The sequence below is a fragment of the Cyphomyrmex costatus genome, unplaced genomic scaffold (assembly GCF_001594065.2).
Source record: "Cyphomyrmex costatus isolate MS0001 unplaced genomic scaffold, Ccosl1.0 scaffold41, whole genome shotgun sequence".
Classification (NCBI taxonomy): Eukaryota; Metazoa; Arthropoda; class Insecta; order Hymenoptera; family Formicidae; genus Cyphomyrmex; species Cyphomyrmex costatus.
In genome coordinates, this window is record NW_017278318.1 from 161,177 (window position 1) to 183,196 (window position 22,020).

A 22,020-nucleotide genomic window follows, 5' to 3' on the forward strand; every position below is an offset into this window, starting at 1 on the left:
GTGTAATTACGGATGACTCACCTTCTTTAAATATCACCGCTCTCGGAATTTCATGCAAAAATTCCCTAAAACTCGTGAGTGATTTTGCAATAGATTTTTTTGTTAAACGAGTGCTTTTTATTATTTCTGAAAAAAACTGGAAAAATCGTTCGTTTATAAAATTCTCACAACTTTGTAATAATATGAATCCTACGTCGCGTCGACAATGTGAGATTTCCACCCATCGCATCCGCAACCATAAGGTCTTTGAACTTTAGTGCAGACTTTATATCTCGTTTAAAATTGTATAAAAACCAGGAAATAATTTTACATATTTGTATAAAAAAAGCTTTCACAGTAATAAAACTAAAAGATCTCAGATTGTATTTTATTTATTTTTGTAGATTTAAATTCATTTACCAAAGAATTTATAATTAAAAAATTGACCGTGCCTTTAAGGTTTTCTAGGAAAGGATTAAAACAATAACGTTTGTGTATCGATGAAAATTGCTCGTACTCGATATTGGAAGCATATTAATATCTTTCCGAAACTCCAGCATAATTTAAATTCAATATATAAGTTTTAACGGTTTAAAAATAATGTTGAGATAAATGAGACGATGTATCTGCAATAATCTCTTTTGGATAATCTATTTCCGATAATTTTGAGCATGCGAGAAGCCAATCGGCTACTCGTTCGAATATATTACTATCTCTGTGCTTCACCCCGTATACACCACTGACCCAACCCTTCCGCACGCGGTGCTCCAATCCCCTTTGAACACCGCGGCTCTGTATGAAGTATAACACTTTCGGTGTCGCGCACACGAGTGGCGGCGCGGGTTGAGTGGCGCGTTGTTCTCGCACGAGTACGACCTCGTTAGAGCAAAGGGAAGAGATTTTTCATTCGTATACAGAGCTGCTCGAAACTGCAATGGTACACACATTTTGACGATGACCCGTTTAGATAACTATGAAAGTGATCTTTCTCTGCAGGGAACTTAAAAACTAACAGCGCGAATCATCACGATCTAAAAAAATATGGATGTGGATTTAACACCAACACACGCGGTAGTAATCCTCACCATACGTGTTGGTGTTGATATAAACACCAACATGGTGAGAGTTACATAAATAAAAATATGATTTACTCACTTGAAGATAACGCTTCACTCGGAATTTCGTGCGAAGGTTTCCCTAAAATTCACGAGGTATAATATTATAATAGATAGTTTTTTAAAAAAATACAAACACCTTTTATTATTTCTAGAAATCGGAAAAGTTTTTATGTAAAATTTTTACAAGAGAGAATTTTAAATATCAATAAAAATAGCTCATACACTGTAAAAAAATAAAATGTTAATTTTAACTCAAAGACGTTGAGTGGATTTTCTGAGACATGCAAAAATGTTAATTTTAACATTTTTGCATGTCTCAGAAAATCCACTCAACGTCTTTGAGTTAAAATTAACATTTTATTTTTTACAGTGTATATGTTTTATTAATACTTTTTAGAGCGTATATTAAATATATATCATTATCTTTCGAATCTTATTTTAAGAGAAATATCATTTCGATCTCGGAGAAGGAAAACACGCGTAGGTACATTATTGGACACTTTACACGACACATGTGTATTAAGTATATATATATATAGATAGAGACATTCGTGAGACGTTGAAGAATACAAGGAGAGATCACACGAGGAGATGCCGCCACGTTCAGTATATATATGCCTATCTCAAAATGCGGGAACGCATGAACAGACGTCACGTCTCATCCACGCTGCATTTAACACCGCGAAATCCTCTCTGTGCCCGCAGAATGGACATCCTGCTGCGAGACATGAACGCGCCGTGGCGATGACAAGCCTGATCTTGGAGAACGCCGACTTGAATCGACTCTTTCCGAAATGCCGGCCTAGGGGCGGCCCACCCCCGGCCCCGGGGGCCTCCACGCAGAGCAGCCAGCAGCCGCATGACAGCCCCTGCCAGACGGAGGCCGTCGCTATCGCCACCACCGTCACCGCCGCGACCGCCGCAACAGCCGCTGTCACCATCGCCTCTACGAACACGTCGACGAGCGCCTCCGCGATATCGGACGACATGATCGACCTCGAGCGTGACACCTCCGACAGGCAAGTTAAACCGATTTACCGAAGTGAGGGGAGGGGGGAGGAGGTAAGAGAAGGCGAGGCGGGGTTACGATCGGAGTAACTCCGGAAGTAGAAGCTAACCGGAGAAAAAGCTGATGGATTTGAATCGAACGTTTTAGTAGACTGAGACGATCTAATATGCAGTGCGTATCTGAAATTGGAGCGGATAATTTAAAGATTCATTTTACATATAGCAGAGCAGAGCAGAAAATTTATACATAAAGTATATACTAAATGCGTGCGGAATAATGTTATATATACATGCAATTGCACTTTTTAACAGTAAATTTAACAATAATCGTAGCTTTTAACGGTAATCGTATCACTTTTTAATGAGCTCGTAACGAGCAGAATATTAATGAGATATGAAAGATTTTACTTCTGCACACGTTTTTATTATGCAATTGTTCCACTTAATGTTTCATGCAAAATTATAGGATGGTTAATTATGTAATTGAGGAGTCAGATGGAGCGCAGACGTGCAGAATGAAGATGAAAAGCTACATCGCGAGAGGAGTGTAAAACATAATTAGATTTATGGACGAAGATACGTCGCACATCTTCGAGAGTCTCCCATGAACTATTTAATATAATCTTATAAATGTAACTTGAAATTTTTGTCGCTTAGATACAGTTCCATCGAACTCCTCAATTAACGATAAACGTGCGTTATCGGGAACGTTTCTTCTTCAACTTCTTTTTTTTTTTTAATTGTACTCCCTTAACCGATTTCCGATTGTGCCAAGTTACGTTCGTAGGTATAGGAAACGAGCGAATGGGAGAAAAAAATCAGGTTCGCTGTCCCGTAGGACGGCGAGCGTGGTGCCCGGTTTCACGGTCGAGGGCCAGCTGCCGCACGCCACGAAGCCGCTTTCGTCGAGCTCCTCCTCGGCGTCCGGACGCAGCGAGGACGCGCCACAATACGGTAGCCTGCCGGGTAGTGATCATCAGGGACAATCGCAGCAAGACGACAGCGGACCCGAGGGAAGTCCTGTGTACATTTTGACCTCGGCCAAGGGAGGCCCCAGCTACAAGCTTCGGGATTCGAGGTAATCAAGAATCGCTTAACGTTCTCTATAGAAACGTAATTAACTCTAAAAATAAGCTACGGTTCGGGAATATTTATTATCAGCGGAAAGGTTGTACTTTAGCTGCATGTTTGCCATACATAGACGAATATAGCGAATTGCCGTTATTTTAATCGATGCACTTTGGAGTATACACATGAAAATATTTACGTAATCGTAAAATGTTTACGATTATTCTTCCAAAATATAGAGGAAAGATGAGAACACACATTTCTAGCGAACACTAAATATCTTCTCTTTTGTGTATTTATAGTTAATGGGGTTTAAAAAATTGGCTAAACGAAATATGGAAGAATTGAATTAATTTAGTATCTATGGTAAATGTATCGGTTATTGGACAGTTAAGGAATTGCACGACGAAATCATTTATTTAAACTTTAGAAACATTAAAATTTTAGTTTATTACACATGCTTAGTAAGAATGGATGTTTTCTTAAACTAAATCCATCATCAAATATGTTATTTGCGTTTATTATAAATTGTATTTAGTCATAAATATAATATGATTCAAATGTCCTAATTATTGGACAAAAAATGTGACATGTCTCTGTGTCCACAAAAGTATGACTCAATTATTGGATAACAAGCAATTTTCTTATTATAGAAGAGAATCGCATTTTACTTACTTATCAATCAAGATTGTTCAAAAAAGTTTATCGAAATTGTAATTAGTGAAGTTTTATATAAAGTTTTATATGTAATATATACAAAATATGTTTGCAGTAGACAGGTACGCTAAGGAATGTCCAATAATTGATACACGCATATGTGTGAATGTCCTAATAAATGGACGATTGTCCATAAACGAAATTTTTTTTACAAAAGTATCATTTTTAATATGAATAAATTATATAATACTTAATTTCTAAATAATATGAAAAATTGCTTAAAAATTTATTTAGAGTAACACATATCATCAAAAGCTTAATATTTAAAATTGTCACAATTTGTCCAACAATTGGGTCGTATCTACGAACTGGTACATTTACCTTATACCTTTTTCAATCTCTATACAGGATGTTTTAATTTTTCCAATATGATGAATAAATTAGCAATAGAGTTTAATATTATATAATAAAAATAAATTATTTAATAAAAAAACATATTTCAATAATGATTTGGCGGAGACGGTATGCTCCTAGTACCTATAACTCTAATGTAGGGACACTCTTGAGCCATAGCGTCGCGCGCGCGATTGGCACCGAGCCTCGAGCGGTAGTGGAGGAAACGGAGGTGGTGTTTGCCGAAATCGGCTCGAAATGTGCAGATCTTTGCGAGCACTGATTTAGAGGTATCATATTATTTTTAAAAAAATCATATAATTTTATTAAAAAAAAAAAAAAAAAACGAAGATTCTCTTGAAATCTTTGAAGCGTCTCCACCTGGACAAACATCGTTATCACAACAAGATAGTTCCCGTCTGTGTAATTTTGATTACACAAATTTTTCTTTAGCCTTCAATAAATTCGAAGAATTTAAGATAATTATGATATGAGTCATAAAGAAAAATTTGTGTAATCAGAATCGCCTGTAATACAATATATATTTTAAGATTGTGTACTGCATATATACTTAGGTAAACATATTGCTGAGGAACATTTTTTAATATACGAAAGATACAATTATTCGAAACCAAAATTCGTGACTTAGATTACATTATTCACAATTAGTAAACTTACGTATATCATCGAGAACTTTATCAGCCTATATATATTCCGTTTAACGTTTTAAAAAAATTTAGATGACGAAAATGAAACGCGAATAGTGATAAAAAGTGCACTGAAGGTTATACGGTTTCAATATTGAAAAACGAAACGAGTTGAAATAGAAATTAAAGTTAATTGTGGGGCGTTCGAATTACCAAGTTAAACGGTTAAATCGTGCGGAGGAATCGATAACGGTCGGCGGAAGCCGACGTGTGCGAACACTTGTGTACACGCAAAAGTGTGTTACGTGTCGTATCGCGACGTTAAATTCGAGCGTTTCACTCGCGATGTAACGTGTCCGTCGTCACGATGAAAGTCCATTTGACGTACGGTCTTTGTGTATCTACAGCGGACACGAGCGCCCGGTTTCGATAGCCGATACAGTTTCTACAGAGGTTTCCACAGAGCAGCGAGGATTCCAGCGCGCCATGTATATTCAACGGGGCGTTAATTTCAAGCTTAATACCGACGATATACTCGGGCGGAAATGTCAGTCAAATATCAGCAGCCGCTCTTCCTCCTCGCGCCTATACCCGTTAATGTGTCGCGCGGGCTATTCGATGTATAGCAAACAAGTCAATATGCCCGCGACAGTGTAATCCGTTCGGCAAATATTGTGTTCCTCTCTCTCTTTTTTTTTTTCTTTCAGGCGTCTTCGTCGTCGACAATAATACACCGGCCGCGATTATTCGCGATTCGCAACAAAGTCGCCCCAGTTTCTCACCGGAGAATTCAACTTAATCCTTTCGTGTTCAGTGCGACGTGTCCCCTAGCGCGTTTAAAAAATCGCGTTTCTGGTAAATGCGGAATCATTAGAGTTGAGCATGGCTCATTTTAAAGGGATTTTGCTTAAACTTTAATTTAAAAAGAGATATTAAAATATGATAAATACTACATAGTGTAACTATGTAGTTACTTGCGTAGAATGTTTCGAATTTCTCGGATTACCGTGAAAAGTTTGACGCGGCATGCAATGTTACTTTCGCGCGGCGATTATTCAAACACTCGAATGCTATAAAATTCTGACGATATTTGTAATATGTATGAATAAAATATTTGAATTTCTTGTATTTCCATGATAAAAGAATATAGCAATTTACGATACAAATTAGACTGGAAACTTTTAGCTCTCATTGTTCTCATCAAAATTTAATTACGTTTTTCTTATAAATTAAACCTCTATTATATTTTGCTATTCGCTCTGAAAATGTCTTGATGCAAACTTTCATTGGAATTTATAAATATTTTTTGCTATATTGGCAATTCGCTATTTTATACCTTCTACGGTTTGATACCATTTTCGCAGTGAGAGATCTCCCGTTGTATACATTTCATCAGAATTTTAAAATATTTTATTTTTTTATATCTTTTAATTTTTTATATTTTGATCCCATTTTCGCGTATCCGAAAAATAATCAAATAGGAAAGAATCAAGCCTTATATTCATTACGTTCTCACACGAAAAGAATTTTGTTAAAAGTTCGATATAGATATCTAAAAATAATTCTGGACCATTAAAATAACGATGTCAAAAACTAAAAAATAATAAGCGATACTGCAAAAAATTTTGATTCTAGCAACAAGTTTGAGTTTTCAACAAATAACCATCTTTTAATGATTCAAAAAAATTATTTTCACGTCTGTGTATCCCATAAAATTTTATATTTTTTAACAAAATGGTTCTTTCCGTGTAATGACGCTTAATATATTTTTTTTTTTCGAATTTTGGTCTAAAAAGCGAATTTATTATCTCAAAAGTGTTCGCAGTTAGATAAAGAGACTTTGATATTTTTTTATGAATGAAACAAGTTGTAAGGAATCTCCTGCAGCGTGGTATCGGTTTGTCATTACTAATCGATTGGCACTCGAAAAGCGGCTCGCTTATCGGCAATGATAATCCGTATGTAGATAGACGTACGAGTACCTTTTATTTTCCGATATTTTCGTCGTTCTGCATTTCGATCCGTATTTGCTCGCGCATAGTCGGTCGCGGCGAACGCGGATATCCGATAATTTTAAATTATCCCGTGAAGTTGTCCATTATTGGCGAAACTTCACGCAACATACGATCGAAGTTAACTGATATATCCGACGGATTTTTAAATCCAAACTTTTACCTCATATCCCACTGAATATCCGATATGCACCTTGGCGGTAAAGTTCGACTTATCTTCATTTTAAATGTTCTGAGAAATCCACCATTGCACACAGAACAGTATTGCTAAGAAAAGTGATTATTCACAATTTGCTTTCTTTCTTTTAAGTAACAGTTATTTTGAGCAAAGGGTATTTTTTCTTAATCTTGAAATATACATATTACAAATTAAAAAACATTTTTTTAATTAACATATAAAAAAAGAATTTATTTTCTCTTGAAGCATATTGTAAAATATTGATTGAAGAAGTGACTTAACAATAACGTTACATCAATATCATAACTTTAAATATAAGGGCTTTTTTAATATAAAATCAACAATAACGTAATAAAGGACTAATAAGAGTGAAAAGATTAATGTGCAACAACTTTTTTTTTTAAAAAAAAGGCTATACATTTTAATTATATATTGATTAATTACAATAAACGCGCGCATTACATGTTTCGGCTGTATGATTCAGCCCTCTTCGGATGCTTGTACAATAGATTAAATTTAACTTGTTGTGTTTCGAGATAAAAATATCCATATCTTATAAATATAAAAGAACGTAAAAATTGTTGGTTGTGATGGACACTTTGGACTTGATTAAAAACGCGTAGAAGGACTGTAATATATAACACATGATGTATATACCTATTATATATGCAAAGTGGGAGAGTTTGGGGGTTCAAAAATCCCCCAAATTCATGATTAAAAATTATGATAAACAAAATCTAATATTTTTCCCATTTAAAATCGGAAACAAGAAGGGGATATAAGCTTTATAAAATATCCAAACAAGCGATTCATTAACGCAACAAATGACTGTATTGAGATAAAAACTCCTCTCGACCCCGAAAAAAATCCTTACAAACTTACTATTAGTTTATGTTGAGCGGGAGGGAGTTCGTGGCTCGGGGCCCGCGGTCGGTCTCAGTCCGTCCTTGATTCTTTCCGACGTCCGTAAATCGTCGACGAGATAAGACCGAGTCGCTCTTAAACTGCAGCTCACTGCAGCTCCAAGTGGCTCCAAGGCGACGGGAGCGCATCCAAATGGGCGCCACGGGAGTTACGGAGCTTAAAAGTCGCGCCCGTTTTCTCGTACGTACACATACACACGTTTCCTCGTTGGTGAACGCTTCGTTGTCGTGATCTCCGCGCCAGCGAACACGATGAACATTTTTCAATAAAGCATTCCAGGTGCCGACAGGGCTGTATTACTCCCGAGACTGATAAAATTGTGCGTGAGGCCGGAATCGGTCCGACCGAGCACGTCGAATTAAATAAATGTAGTCGCGGCGCAAAAGTACTCCACGCGCCAACTTTGGGGTTAACTCTGCCTGCCTGTCAGGTGTTGTCTCGATCTCTGACGTCGAGTTTCGGTGACTCGCGTCAAGTCGTCACTCGTCCACGTGCACAATTTAACGATGTGACGGAGATAACGTCGTTCATTCATACAGTATGTTGTACAAATATTGTCCTCGTCGGATTTGACGCTGGATTCGTAAGAATTCGAGATTGATGATGATTTTATCAAAATGAGCTACTGGCGTAGAATATTCCGTACATCTCCGTGAGTCATTTGTTTCGAAAGCGGCTTGAATGTTGAAATACATTGAATTCGATGGCAAAAGTTACAGAAACGATCCTGAACCGTCCCGGAGTATTAATTTTATGCATGTGAACGTCGCAACAACTCTGACGAGCGTTAAGCTTGAGTAAGACGAGATGAAATTGATCAACGTATAATTTAGGACTGTTTCGCAGTCGTATATAAATCGTCACGAGTATGTAACAGTTCTCTTGTATTGTCCTGCAGAATTATAGAAATCGCTGGTGGCCGAGAGGTATTCTCGCAGAGCCGAGGGAAGGTGGCAGCTAGAAAGTCGCGATTTCTGGCTGCGTCAAATTCCATAAATAACGAGGATATTCAAACTGATAATAAGTTATCTGTTAAGAAGAATAATAAGTCTCCGAACTCACAGACCATATGGGAGCTACGAAGTCGGTAATTAAATTTGTTTATCGTCTATTGTACAATGAACCTATTGCCTATAACGTGTTCCTGCGTATTCTATAAATTATTGTGACCTTTTTTTTTTTTAGATGCGGCGAAACTAGAAAGCAACGTGCAAATCGAGAAGTGACGGAGACCGTGTTTGCCTCCGAGGTACATTCGGTGCGACGTAACGCTACGAAATCCATTCTCGACTACGACTCACCTAAAAGCAACCGCAGCAATCGCATAATCAATTACGATTCAATCTTGAATAGCAATAATGTAGAGTATACCGTACCAAAAAGTATTACCGATCTGGACTATGGATTACCAAAGAGCTGCATAGATTATCAATCGAATCACAACACGCCTGCGAGAAGTATGGCTATTGTCAGCGACGGTGAGGTTGTGGTGTTCGACGATATCGATGACAATTGGCAGGGGTTGCGACTAGATTTGGCGTCGAACAATACAAATCAAGTTACGACGACGACAAATCTAGACCTGGAGGCGGAAGATTCGCAAAGAGGTCGTATCGCACCAGAACCACCGAGTTCCAGTGTTGGAAGCACTCCTAGTCCCACGACGGCATATCATCGCAATACTTCAGAATTTTTCAAAGTAATGCGCGCAACATATCCTACGTGCGTTGCGAAGAGCTTTCTACAAATTCTCTTTAACTTTTTTTTGTAGGTTGTTACACCAGCGAGCGATTGCGAAGCAGATTCCCCTTCTCCAGAACGTAATCATAAAGTAGCAAGAGTAATTGGTGAATTACCAATCGCTCAGTATTCTGGCAGCCCGAGACGTTATGGAGTTCGTGAAAATACACAGCTTCCTAGCTTATTATCATCACCTTCAATGTACATGACACCGAGGCCCGGTTTCCCTCAAAGAGTATTGCCAACAACACCAAATCATAATGAGGTAAAAAGACATATCATTTATGAAACTATATCGAATGGCTTAACAATCTCTAATACTTCGTCAATGTATCTTACATTCCAAGAAGGAAGATAGTTCTGCAGAAATTATAGTAGACAAGACTGTGATAGAAAATATTAGCACCGAAGATCAGCCTATAAATCCTTCATCTCCGTCACCAAAGGTCGAAGAGGAAGAAGAAGATTCTTTAAAGCCATCGACTTTGCCTGCTGATAATATAAGCAGTCTTGTCTCGCCGGGAGGTAGCACCTTCGACTATTTATACGAATTTTCAGAAACACGAAAGGTGTTAGAAGAATTCTTCAAATGTCCGGCACCAACGAAAGAAAAAGAAAACAATACAGAATCCTTTCCTTTCCAAGTAAGTCTTTGCTGAAACGAAAGAATTCGCAACTATTTGTTTATATGACTATTTGGTTCTTTTCAAGGAGATATATAAAATGTATGTTAAATAAATATATGTACATGAAAGTTCATAATTAGAAATATTTATAGGGATTAGTGTTAAAAAAATCTAAGCAGATATTCTCTCTTTCGATCTAAGAAGATATATGCATGTATAATGAATAAACTAAGAGTCTGTGTAAATTGTAATTGAAAAGTTACTTTTTGTTGTAGGATCTTGATTATGAACTAAGAAGACAAGGTGGAAGTGCATATGTTGGTCAACGATTAGCTAGTGGTCCACCTACAACAGAAGAGGTTATGGTACATGAATCTCCTAAAAAGCAACGAGCAGAATTTCCACAAAATGTAAGTATAACAATATACAAAGTAAGAAACATTATTTTGATTTTTTTTTTGTGAAGAGCATTAATTTTTTTCCCTCTATATTAATTAAGTTTTCATAAAAAATTTAATGTTTATTTATGTATTATAAAGTTAAATGCAATAAACCAGCTTATTTTGCAACAGAAATATTATATTTTTAACAATTCTAAAGGATTAATTATTAATGTTTGGAAATTATATTTCTCCTAGTAGTCACATAGATTCTAAATATAAATCTGTATTTATAGATACACAGTTTTTAAACTCACACCGCGTGTAGCTGCTTGAAAAACTTTTCCACGTTTGCAACAGTAATTACGGTATTATGAAGTAAATATTTACATTTGGCTTTTTTTATGCTCTCTAGACAGGTGAACATGAAAACAACTTCTTGGACCTCTCAGTAGGTACTGGCAGCAGTGAAGATCTTGGAGAGACTGAGGTTGGCTTGCAAGTGGGACACTCGCGTAATTTTACACTAAGCCCCGAGACAACCGACTGTGACAGTAATTGCGGCGACTTAGACAGCGAGGTATCCCTCATGATGATGGATAATGAATTGATGCCAGCAAGTGGCCTTCTCGGATCGGTCGGTGATTTGGGGAATAATTCGGATTCCCTGAGAATATACACTAGCATGCCGGTATTAGAAGACGGCCTGTCTAGTGGACACGCGAGCGATACTGACAACAATAATCCTACTGTGATGCTGATGAAACGGCAAATAAACGAGATAGAGAAAGAGATCATACAGAGAACTCGTAACGACATGTTAGGTACGAATGAGAATGACTCTGGGAAGGACATTAGTCTAAATGTAACAAAGGATATTTTACACACGTTGAAGACTACATCTCCCGATCTATTTATCGCAAAGAAGGAAAATTCGTACGACACGAACGAGCTGCAACTCGATGGATTGGACCCACTGGGCACGCCGCCGCCGCCGGCACCTCAAGGACGACAAAGTGTATCCTTAGAAGTAAATTGTGGAGAGGTGGAAGCGGCCATCAAAGATATTAGAATGGCCCTACAAAGGACTAAAACTCTACCTGTGAAATCACCATCGGAAGAACCACCAGAACCGAGCGTTAGTCCGATATGGATACCAAGGTATTTTACGTTTCGTTTTATGTGGATAAGGGTATTCCAATTGTTAAAATTTGTCCATTATTTTGCCTTGGTACTTTCTTTACTTACCACTATGAACACGTTCTCCTTTTACGACATCGAATATACGTTTGGGATACCCTTTGGGATACCTCTGTGTTGCGTATAAACGCATCTAACTAAGATGCAGTATAATGGATGGCAGGCGGAGAGTCTGTATGGAAAGCAATAGCGAAGAATCTGATGCGCGTCGTATAGGTGACGTAGAAGCTGATGTAGAAATTGAGGAGTGTCCAGATGAAGAGGAAGCGGATACCGATCTTGAAACAGATCGATTGCTCGGGCAACAAAGAACGGACGATCAAGGATTTTACGACGATAAGGTGAGCATACACTCGATGCTTAACAGTCCGTCCTGTTGTATTATTTTTATTAATCGTTCTTTAGCGGTCTATTTCCTAAACAAGGATAATTAGGCTAAATTAAATAAGCACTTGTGTTATTGATATATCATACATACTTTATATTTACAACTTTCTACTAGGTAATATTGAGACGATGCTAATGCGTTTAAATTCAAGAAAAAAAAAAAGGATACGAATAATCTACATTTTCTCCGTATTTTGTGCGATTCGATGGTATCGGTGTTCTACTAATATCGTCTTGGTGTTATGCAGGGGTGGAGGAAGCCTAAGACTAGGACTATGTTACCATCAATGAATGCGAAAGTCGCTACTCCAAAACAAACCCCTCCTAAATCTTTGAGTGTCGCCCCGATAGAAACGCTAGCGCCTTCCGAACCCATACCCTCGACGTCTGCCTCGATCTCCCCTCCTCTCGTAGTGTCTGTTATACAATCGTCGTCTTCTAACGAGTGCGAAGTAGCCACTCCCGCGCAACCCACATCGAGTCCGCAGAAGACCCCAGTCAAAAACTCCCCCTCATCCCCTCAGAGCCTCAAGGAATCCAACAACAAGGTGAAAAAGGTGCCCTTTCAAATGCTACCACGGAATTTGTTTTATTATTAGTGACGATAGATTTCTATATTTTTAGTGAGCTTGCGAAATAAAATAGCACACATTGGTGCATGACAGTACTATTCTTCTGTTGCTGAACAAAATATGTCCTAATCAGCTTAAATATATAATTTATGTTATCTGTTAATTTAAATGCATTTTCTAATAATAACATATAGATATTTGATAATTATTGTAATACACATTATTTATAATAGTTATTGTATAAGTTTTATAAACATGAATTTCAAGATATTACTAAAAAAAAAATAAAACAATTTTTACTATATAATTAAGAAATAATGAGATGAAAATGTTTAAGCTGATTTTTCTAAAAAGAAAAGGTACTTTTTTTTATCTTATTGCTTTAGAATTTTCCTTTATAGCTTTTGCTTATTATGCTTATTTTAATTTAACAGAAATATTATTAACGTTAATATATTTATAAAAATATCGCATATATACATATATATATTAGATTATTCCGTATCCACAAATAATGCAATGATAATGAAATGCTTTATGTGTAGGATGATTTTTAATTATATATACTTCATGAAAAGAATCTAGAGACTGTAACAAAAAAAAAGTGATATGAACGTAACCTCTTTATTTATATACATGTGTATATATTATATGACATTTTTTTCTGGTTTAAGCTCTAAATTCATATCCTGAATATTAATATATAATTAAGAATAACTCTTTTCTTTCTGTGCTTTATAAATATATAATTGTTGCTTCGCGCGCGCAAAAGGAAGGAATTATAAAATTGCGGTAGCATTTAATATACCTATCTACTATTACTGTAGTTATTTTAAAAATTACTACTATAATTGTTACTATTGTTTTTAGACGTAAATAGGGATATATGTTAATGTTTATTAGCTTTCTTATATGGCAGTTGCTGCATGGTTAGCACACCCTACAGCGCTTAAGTGAGATTACATATATCATATTTACAAGATTTAATTACGAGCGTCAAAGTTTTATCTGTGCTATTGTGCAAAATGCATTGTTTGTTCTATTTTGCAGGATAAGGAGGGAAAGAAAAAGAGCAGGAACAAAGAAGGTACGATTGCATTTTTGTCAAAACAATTGTTTTTTTATATTCCTTTACCATTTTATTTATTAATATTATAATGCTAATATAATATTTCTCTTTCTATTGCTTGCTTGGATATATAAATTCAACATCTGCTTCTAATCATTATTTGATGGTAGGTACTCTTTATACGTGCACATATTATGTATGTATATATATATATATATATATATATTTACACATATGTGCGTGTACACACACACACACTAGAATTCCATTTAACTACATTGTCTATTTCAAGTTTGTACAAATAGACCACTCGTTCTATATACTTATACGAACTCATAGTTGTTTCTCCTTATCCACATTATGGCGTCAGTGTTTTTCAGAACATTATTCGTATTATCGGAACAACTAATAAGTACTGATAGAGAGAAGAGTTAGTGAGCCTCGGTTACTCAAACCGTCCGGTTATAGAAATTATCTAGTCCTTCAATATAATTGGATAAACAGAATTTTATTGTAACTATGTACACAACACACACTCATAAAATTTCATGATATTTGGAGTCCCTTTGTACACATTATTATATTATCGCAATTATTACAAATAGTCATAATTCAAAATTAATATCATTTAATACAAAATTACTCGTCGCTTTTACAGTATTTCTTGATAATCCAATGTTTTTATCTTGTTCATGTCTAACAGTGCTTTAATACGCGTGATATGTTTTATCAAGATGTATCTTTAAATTTATTATGTGTCATCTGTAGATTACGTTCAGAGATTTGATGTCTGATATTTACATTTCTCTATTTGTATTCCTCGATAAGGTCACCAATTATATTGATAAGCGGTGTATTGAAGAGTTTCATAAGTGTCATAATGTTTCAATGTGATGTGATTGTGCATTTTAAACGTGTAAATCGTTTGTTATGCGTATCGTATCGTAAATTAAATACGATATAATTTCTATATTAATAATAGAATTTCTATGTTAATAACAATAATAAAAGGTAGCTGACAGTCACGAGAAGATTATAAAAGTTTTATATTGAATCATAAAATTAAATTTTTACACAATATGAGAGCATTAACTGAAGATTCAAACAAGAAGCATTATTGGATACTATATAATTATGTCGTCTATTAGACTGCCTCTATGTTCTTCCAAGCATTTAGCTGCCTTTGGCACACTATTTCACGATACACGTGAGTTAAAAAATCCTAAATGGTACGTGTCTGTGCCTCTTTCAGACTTGTTGGATGATCCATCAGTGTTGATCGAAGGTGTCCTGTTCCGCGCGAGGTACTTAGGATCCACGCAATTAGTATGCGAAGGTCAACCGACGAAGTCGACTCGCATGTGTCAAGCAGAGGAAGCCGTTTCCAGAATAAAGGTACATATGTATATGAAAACGCATTTCTTTTTACTTTTATCTCAGAATTGAGATGTATTCCTCTTAAACTAGTATTATACATACGTCAATTACGAAAAATGTGTATATACGATTATATACAACTATGTGTATATAAAAGCACAATTTCTATATATGTATATATATGTGTATGTGTATATATATATACACACACACACACACATATATACATATACATATATCTCATGTATAAATGGAACGTGTATATGAGGACTTTTATATATATATATTTTTTATAAAGATTTTTGCAAAGCGTTAAAATTAATATAATCAAATATGGAGTACATAAATTATTAAATGCGATATTTAAAAGCCACATGTATTATTTTTTTAGAATGTTTGTTCTTAAAAGCAGTAACTACCAATTAAATGAGCATATCGCGATTTATTTGATAGACAGATAGATAATGCATCCACATGATATGTTGTGTTCTATTTAGATCAGTAGAACTAAGTTTGGAAAACACATATATATACCAATATATATATATATATATATATATAGATCAAAACAAATACGATTAGTGTTTTACTCGTCGACTAAATGACTCAATTGTTGATTTTTCAATAACTGTTAAAACGAAAATCGAAAACATTAGAAAATGTACTAGAGAGTATAAAATCGTTTCAGGGACTATTAGAATTAAACTATGAATAATAATAACGAAATTAGCAGCATGCTCTGAATGCTTTATACTATTTTAATTTGCTACTTAAATTGTAGTGAACAACAGTGCAATATTTTCATCTGCAATAATGTATATTTCATTGTTAAAATGTTTAACTTTTTGAGGATTTTGAAAATTGCAATTTTTTCTTGATGCAATCATGAAATATAATCTGTGTAAAATATTGCAAATAACATTTATATAATATTTGCAAGGGATTTGCGCGTTTCAGATGCCTCTTTACCAAGTATAAAATATTTCAGTGTTACATTATTTTGAAACCATTAATTTACCTCAAATTGTTAAAATGCTGAAATCTTAAGTAAATAAGTTAAACCTGAGAGTTTTCTGTAGGAAAGAGTACTGTCCAAATTGTGTCTTAAGACTCGTTTGTACTTCAATTCTATACATATATGATAAATATGTTGCCAAAGGACCATAGATAGTTCACCAAAATACTCTCTTTAGTAAATAGTATAGATACCTACCATATTTCTGTTTACATAGTCCGTATGTTTATTGATATATTAATAGTAAGCTACGATGTTCCTTTTTTAATTAGTTTTTATAGTTTACGATACTCGTCAATCTTTCGAGGAAACTGTCAATATTAAGCTGATAAAACAGTAAATTCTTTCCTCCTACTCTTAGGTTCTGCTCATGAGTAATCAAATATCAGCATTTAGATAAGATAGACCTCGTCTCTGTTATCTTGTAATAATTGATTAATAATTTTAATTAGTGGTTTTTTGTTGTCGCCTGAGATGACTCTCCCTCCTGAGAGATATCTAAATGCTGATTCTGTCTACCTATCTAATAATTAATCTAAATATAACTGTGAACTGGCCGTTGTGCAAAGAGGCCTGAATGTTTCAGTGTAGCGCCCCCCTTCCTCACATCACCAACACCACCACCACCTGACCACCGAACACTGTCATCTTCTCAGTGTAACTTTGATGTGATTTCTGTATGTCTGTCAGTCTTTGTTTTTTTTTCTTTGCGAATATTTAGTTAATATATCTGTTGTCCGCTTGCTATGTCCGCTTTCCTGTAGATTCTTGATCAACTTTTCGCACAAAAAATCCATATATTCGCGGGAGATATTGATCTACTTAGTAACTTTATGTTCTCGATTATGTTTCGCAAAAATATCTAGCAAATTACTGTAAAATTAATCAGTAAAAAGGAAGAAAATTGAGAACGCAAGAAACAAATAGGTGCAATGTAACAGACGGCTCTGTTTGAAACGAATTTCTGGGAAATTATAAGAAATTTTATAAAATATATTTATCCTGTATAACTTTAAACCTTAAAAAGATCTGATAACTGATTTTATCGAATCAATCGGTGATACTACGATATTCTGACAGTATCCTACAAGATTGAGCGTAATTAGTCATTTATGTACATTCGTTCATCCAATCTGGTTTTTTTTAGAATATAGTTTGGTAAATATATTTTTTTATAATATATTATTGTCGCATGAAATGAGATCTTATATAGTCAAGTAGGATTGCAGTTCTTTTTTTGTGGCTGCAAGAATATTTTAGTTGTATACTATTCGGGAATCAAAATAGAATTATATTTTCACGGAATATCCATTGTGAAAATCCGTTATAAAAATATTCTTAGTTTATTTAAAAAAAATGATATATTAAGAACAGGAATTATATAATACAATATTAATTAATATTTAATTCTTTGAGTAGCGTATGCATGATAATTTGTTTAATTTCAAGGCTGCTATAATCTGATACAAGCAGTGTAAATAATGACAGAACACTAAGGATTAAAAACGTTCTTAGCCTGCTAAAATTGTTTGGCAATTATAATATCTAGTTAAATTACATTATATGTATATCGATGTAGCTTGTTATAATAAAGCAGTGCTTACTTCGTATTTTTAAATAACGTCAAAAGAACTTTACTCATGCTTGCATCTTTATATCTGCTTGAAAAGATACTTTGAATCGAAATTAATTATTGTTACGGAAAATAATAATTCTATATATGTGATCAATTGCTTGTATTTTTTTGATTGTTCATTTTCAAGATGACAAAATAAGACAAATTGATTGATTGAAAAGACTCGAATGCTCATCGAATGCTCTTAAGAAAGCCTTATCATGCTTCGAGTTCTGAGTTGCTAGACACCTAGAGGCGCAGCATCGCTATTAATACGTTCTTGAATTACAATTGCAGCGAATCCACGTGTGTGTTTGTCCATTGATTTTATCATTTTGTAACGTAACGCTTGCACGTTGCACAGCTTCCAGACACCATGAGCTTGTCCGAAAGCAAAATTGCATAATAAAGGTCGCATCGTATGCAGAAGTGTATACTAAACGGACTAATGCATTTATATGTGTGAATGACTCGATCCGGCGTACGATAGAGGACACAAGCATGACCACTGTGCATAAGAGAAAAGTAAAGTCATTGATATAGCAACTCAAGAACTCATGAACATTGGCTCTTTTGCCTCTCGTTCTGTCGGTGGTGCGTGGCAATGTGACTAGCAGAGCCTTTGTTTGTTTGTTTGTTTGGCGCGTACATAACGGAAGGATGATGGGCCAGTGCCGATGCAGGCAACACTCTTAAACTATGGGGGGCAGCATGGGTATGGTCGCTGCAGCATTGCCTCGCAAGGAAGCCTAGAGGAGGACGAGTGCGACTCGAGCGAAGAACTTATAGGAAGCGCTTCTGGTGGGGGCCAGTCCGAGTCACAAGCGCTTGGGGCCCAGCCGAAACTGGCCCCGATCAGTGGCTGCTTGGGGCCTACAACCGTTTTCAGACTACAGTTTCTTGGGTCGGTGGAGGTGGAAGAGGAAGGGGGACGTAAACGGCGTAAGCGCCTTAAGAACCACATGGTGGAGGAGGCTGTGACAAAAATAAAGGTCCGCCCTCATTGCCCTTCATCCCAGTCAACCCTCTTCGCTATTAAATCCGATCGACTGCCCTTTGACTCTTACAAGAGCAATCGTTCGACCGTTTCATCTCTCTATTGATTTATACATATAATACCGATAAGGGTCAAATCTTCTTACGGCCATTTCATCTTACAACTTGAACCTTTTTATGAATTTGATTTTACTCAATCACAAAACCCACAGCAATTTCCCTCAATGCACTTTTCAGTTACAAAACTCGTATTACCTACGTACAATGCACATTCTTCATAAATTATAACGACGAGTCTCTTGCAAGTTAAATATTGCGTCAAAGTTAGGCGACTTTTAACTCTCAAACTCTCAGGTTTGTGATAGCGCCGTTAATGATATTATGCTCAACTTTATACGGTTTATAATATTATCTTGCACTATTTAATTATTTTACTAGTAGTTAAGCGTTGTATATGTTTAAAACACTAATATTATACATATATATTATATATATATTTATAATTAATTACTTGTTTATCTCTACTTTGTCATACATGCTGCTTCCTTGTGATAGGCGCTGGTACGTATATTCTATGTGTGAAATATATATGTGTGTGTGCATAGAAATTCGTAGTAATGCAGTATTCTAAAAAGGATGTGTGTGTATTGTATTTATTCAGGCACCGGACGGTGACACTCAGCCAAGCACGGAGGTAGATCTCTTTATCTCAACGGAGAAGATCATGGTTCTTAACACCGATCTGAAGGAGATCATGATGGATCATGCGTTACGTACGATTTCGTACATAGCGGATATCGGTGATCTGGTGGTGCTAATGGCACGGCGACGTTTTGTGCCGCATGAAATGGAAGAAGTACCAAAAATCAATCGAACTCCAAAGATGATATGTCACGTTTTCGAAAGTGAGGAGGCTCAATTTATAGCACAAAGTATTGGACAAGCATTCCAAGTAGCTTACATGGAGTTCCTAAAAGCAAACGGGATAGAGGATCATAGCTTTGTTAAGGAAATGGATTACCAAGAGGTGCTTAATTCCCAGGAGATATTTGGCGACGAGCTACAGATGTTCGCAAAGAAGGAGATGCAGAAAGAGGTAATCTTCGGAATACGACTATATTACCCTTTCCATTTGTTAATCCAAAAATAATACGGTCTAACTGTACGAGAAAGATATTTTCTTGTCGATTTGCTGCGAACTTTTTGGAAATATTAATAGATACCTAACTTCCAAAAGATGTAAAATGTCAATTATTGCGGCCAAAATTTAAGAAAATTTTCGCAATTGTATTAGAATAAAGATTTCTCTGCTTTACAGGTAGTGGTACCGAAAGCAAAGGGAGAGATCCTCGGTGTTGTGATCGTTGAGTCCGGATGGGGCTCGATGCTGCCAACCGTAGTCATAGCAAATCTGGCACCGGCCGGTGCCGCCGCACGTTGCGGTCAACTTAACATTGGCGATCAGATAATAGCGATTAACGGCGTATCGTTAGTCGGCTTGCCTTTGTCCACGTGTCAGACTTACATAAAAAACTCAAAGAATCAAACGGTCGTCAAACTAACTGTCGTGCCGTGTGCACCTGTAGTCGAAGTGAAAATCAAGAGACCCGACACAAAATATCAGTTAGGATTTAGTGTACAGAACGGAGTGATATGTAGTCTATTGAGAGGTGGTATCGCCGAACGGGGCGGAGTACGAGTGGGTCATAGGATAATTGAAATTAATAATCAGAGTGTTGTTGCTGTACCGCACGAGAAGATTGTTAATCTTTTGGCTACGTCAGTGGGAGAGGTACGTAAACGCGTAAAACTAAAATCTGGCTTTTGATGTGTGCTCTTTATTTGAAAGAGCAATATTAGGAAGTATGATTAAATGTATAAGGATAAAAAAAAGGAATTTTTTTCTAGATTTTGATGAAAACGATGCCCACATCGATGTTTAGGCTGTTGACCGGCCAGGAGTCTCCGGTGTATATATAAAAAGCGTTCAGTTGCCTGGCTGATGCGTAGTGAACAGACAATACATCCACCATCCACTACCATACTATCCGCTACCTTTACTGTACAGGTTATTCTATGCAAATCGCTTTGTGTTTTCGATTCTTATGGGACGATTCGATACATTCACCAGCTCCTGCTTAGTAAACGAGACTTACATAGGTACGTCGCAGAAACGTTACTAAATATCTACTCAAGCATAATTTATATGATTAACGATTATTATTGTAAGAGATATACGTATAGTACTTATCAATGAGATTCTCTATAACGTATGTGTTTCCTGAAATCTTGCGAACTATTGTTTCAATAACGGTCAGTGCATTACGTCAATGCTGTTGATTTATCGTCTAAGCGGTGTATAAAAATTATGGCGAAATTGCCGCAATTAGGCGATCAGGCATTTGATTTGTTACGAATCTAACGAAATGATAGGGGGAAAAAATATTGATTTTCAGTACACAACAAGTGAATGTTACAGAGAATCGCATTATTCGCGCCAAGGAAGATGATAGGTGATGCAAATGAGGCAATTGCACATGATTATAAATAGCACAAAGCTCTTTACCAACAGCTGGAGCAGGGCTGGAACTGTATATTACGTAGTTTAATGACGTAGTAATATTTATAAAAAGGATCTCCCTCTACCTCTTGTGGAGACACTTTAAGCTAAAGCGTTTATTTAATCTTTTTTATCTTTAAGGCCGGCGAATACTTGTGGCGCGATGCCCGAGTATATTAATTTGTACTAAAATTATTATCTACCGTAGTAACTTCGGATGCGTAAATCTCGTGATAAATAACGCCATAGTAATTATATAGAAGAGCACAATAACGTATTCTGTACGAGGAATTTTTTAAACGAGTAAATTATAATACGTTTTGCAATACATTTAGCTAATTTTCGGCAAGAGATAAAATAAATTGCGTATCATCGAATACACGAAAATGTCATTGGATAAAAATGTTGATTCAACATCATGTATGCCTACATATCGCTTTATCAATGTTATATTCTGTGGTATAATACTCATCTGTATCAAAGATAAAATCGTAATGCA

General features: G+C 35.8%; 1 protein-coding gene across 1 annotated transcript; it reads left to right on the forward strand.

Moving 5' to 3' along the window:
- The first annotated feature begins 1,841 nt into the window (after positions 1–1,841).
- Positions 1,842–21,151, forward strand: LOC108777126 (uncharacterized). Its single transcript, XM_018543933.1, has 14 exons — positions 1,842–2,139; positions 2,928–3,183; positions 8,883–9,071; positions 9,170–9,683; positions 9,756–9,989; positions 10,072–10,368; positions 10,626–10,760; positions 11,146–11,891; positions 12,094–12,271; positions 12,566–12,865; positions 15,057–15,353; positions 19,623–20,057; positions 20,280–20,753; positions 20,870–21,151. Exons 1-14 carry the CDS (start codon positions 1,842–1,844, stop codon positions 20,939–20,941), a joined length of 4,425 nt encoding a protein of 1,474 aa, XP_018399435.1. The 3' UTR covers positions 20,942–21,151.
- The last annotated feature ends 869 nt before the right edge of the window (positions 21,152–22,020 follow it).

What these genes read in the sequence shown, in the direction of transcription:
- LOC108777126 (XM_018543933.1), top strand. Translation starts at nt 1,842, where the DNA reads ATGACAAGCCTGATCTTGGAGAACGCCGACTTGAATCGACTCTTTCCG. An exon ending in GAGCAGAATTTCCACAAAAT is followed by an intron (nt 10,761 to 11,145) that starts GTAAGTATAACA and finishes TATGCTCTCTAG; the next exon opens with ACAGGTGAACATGAAAACAA. An exon ending in AGAAGGAGATGCAGAAAGAG is followed by an intron (nt 20,058 to 20,279) that starts GTAATCTTCGGA and finishes TCTGCTTTACAG; the next exon opens with GTAGTGGTACCGAAAGCAAA.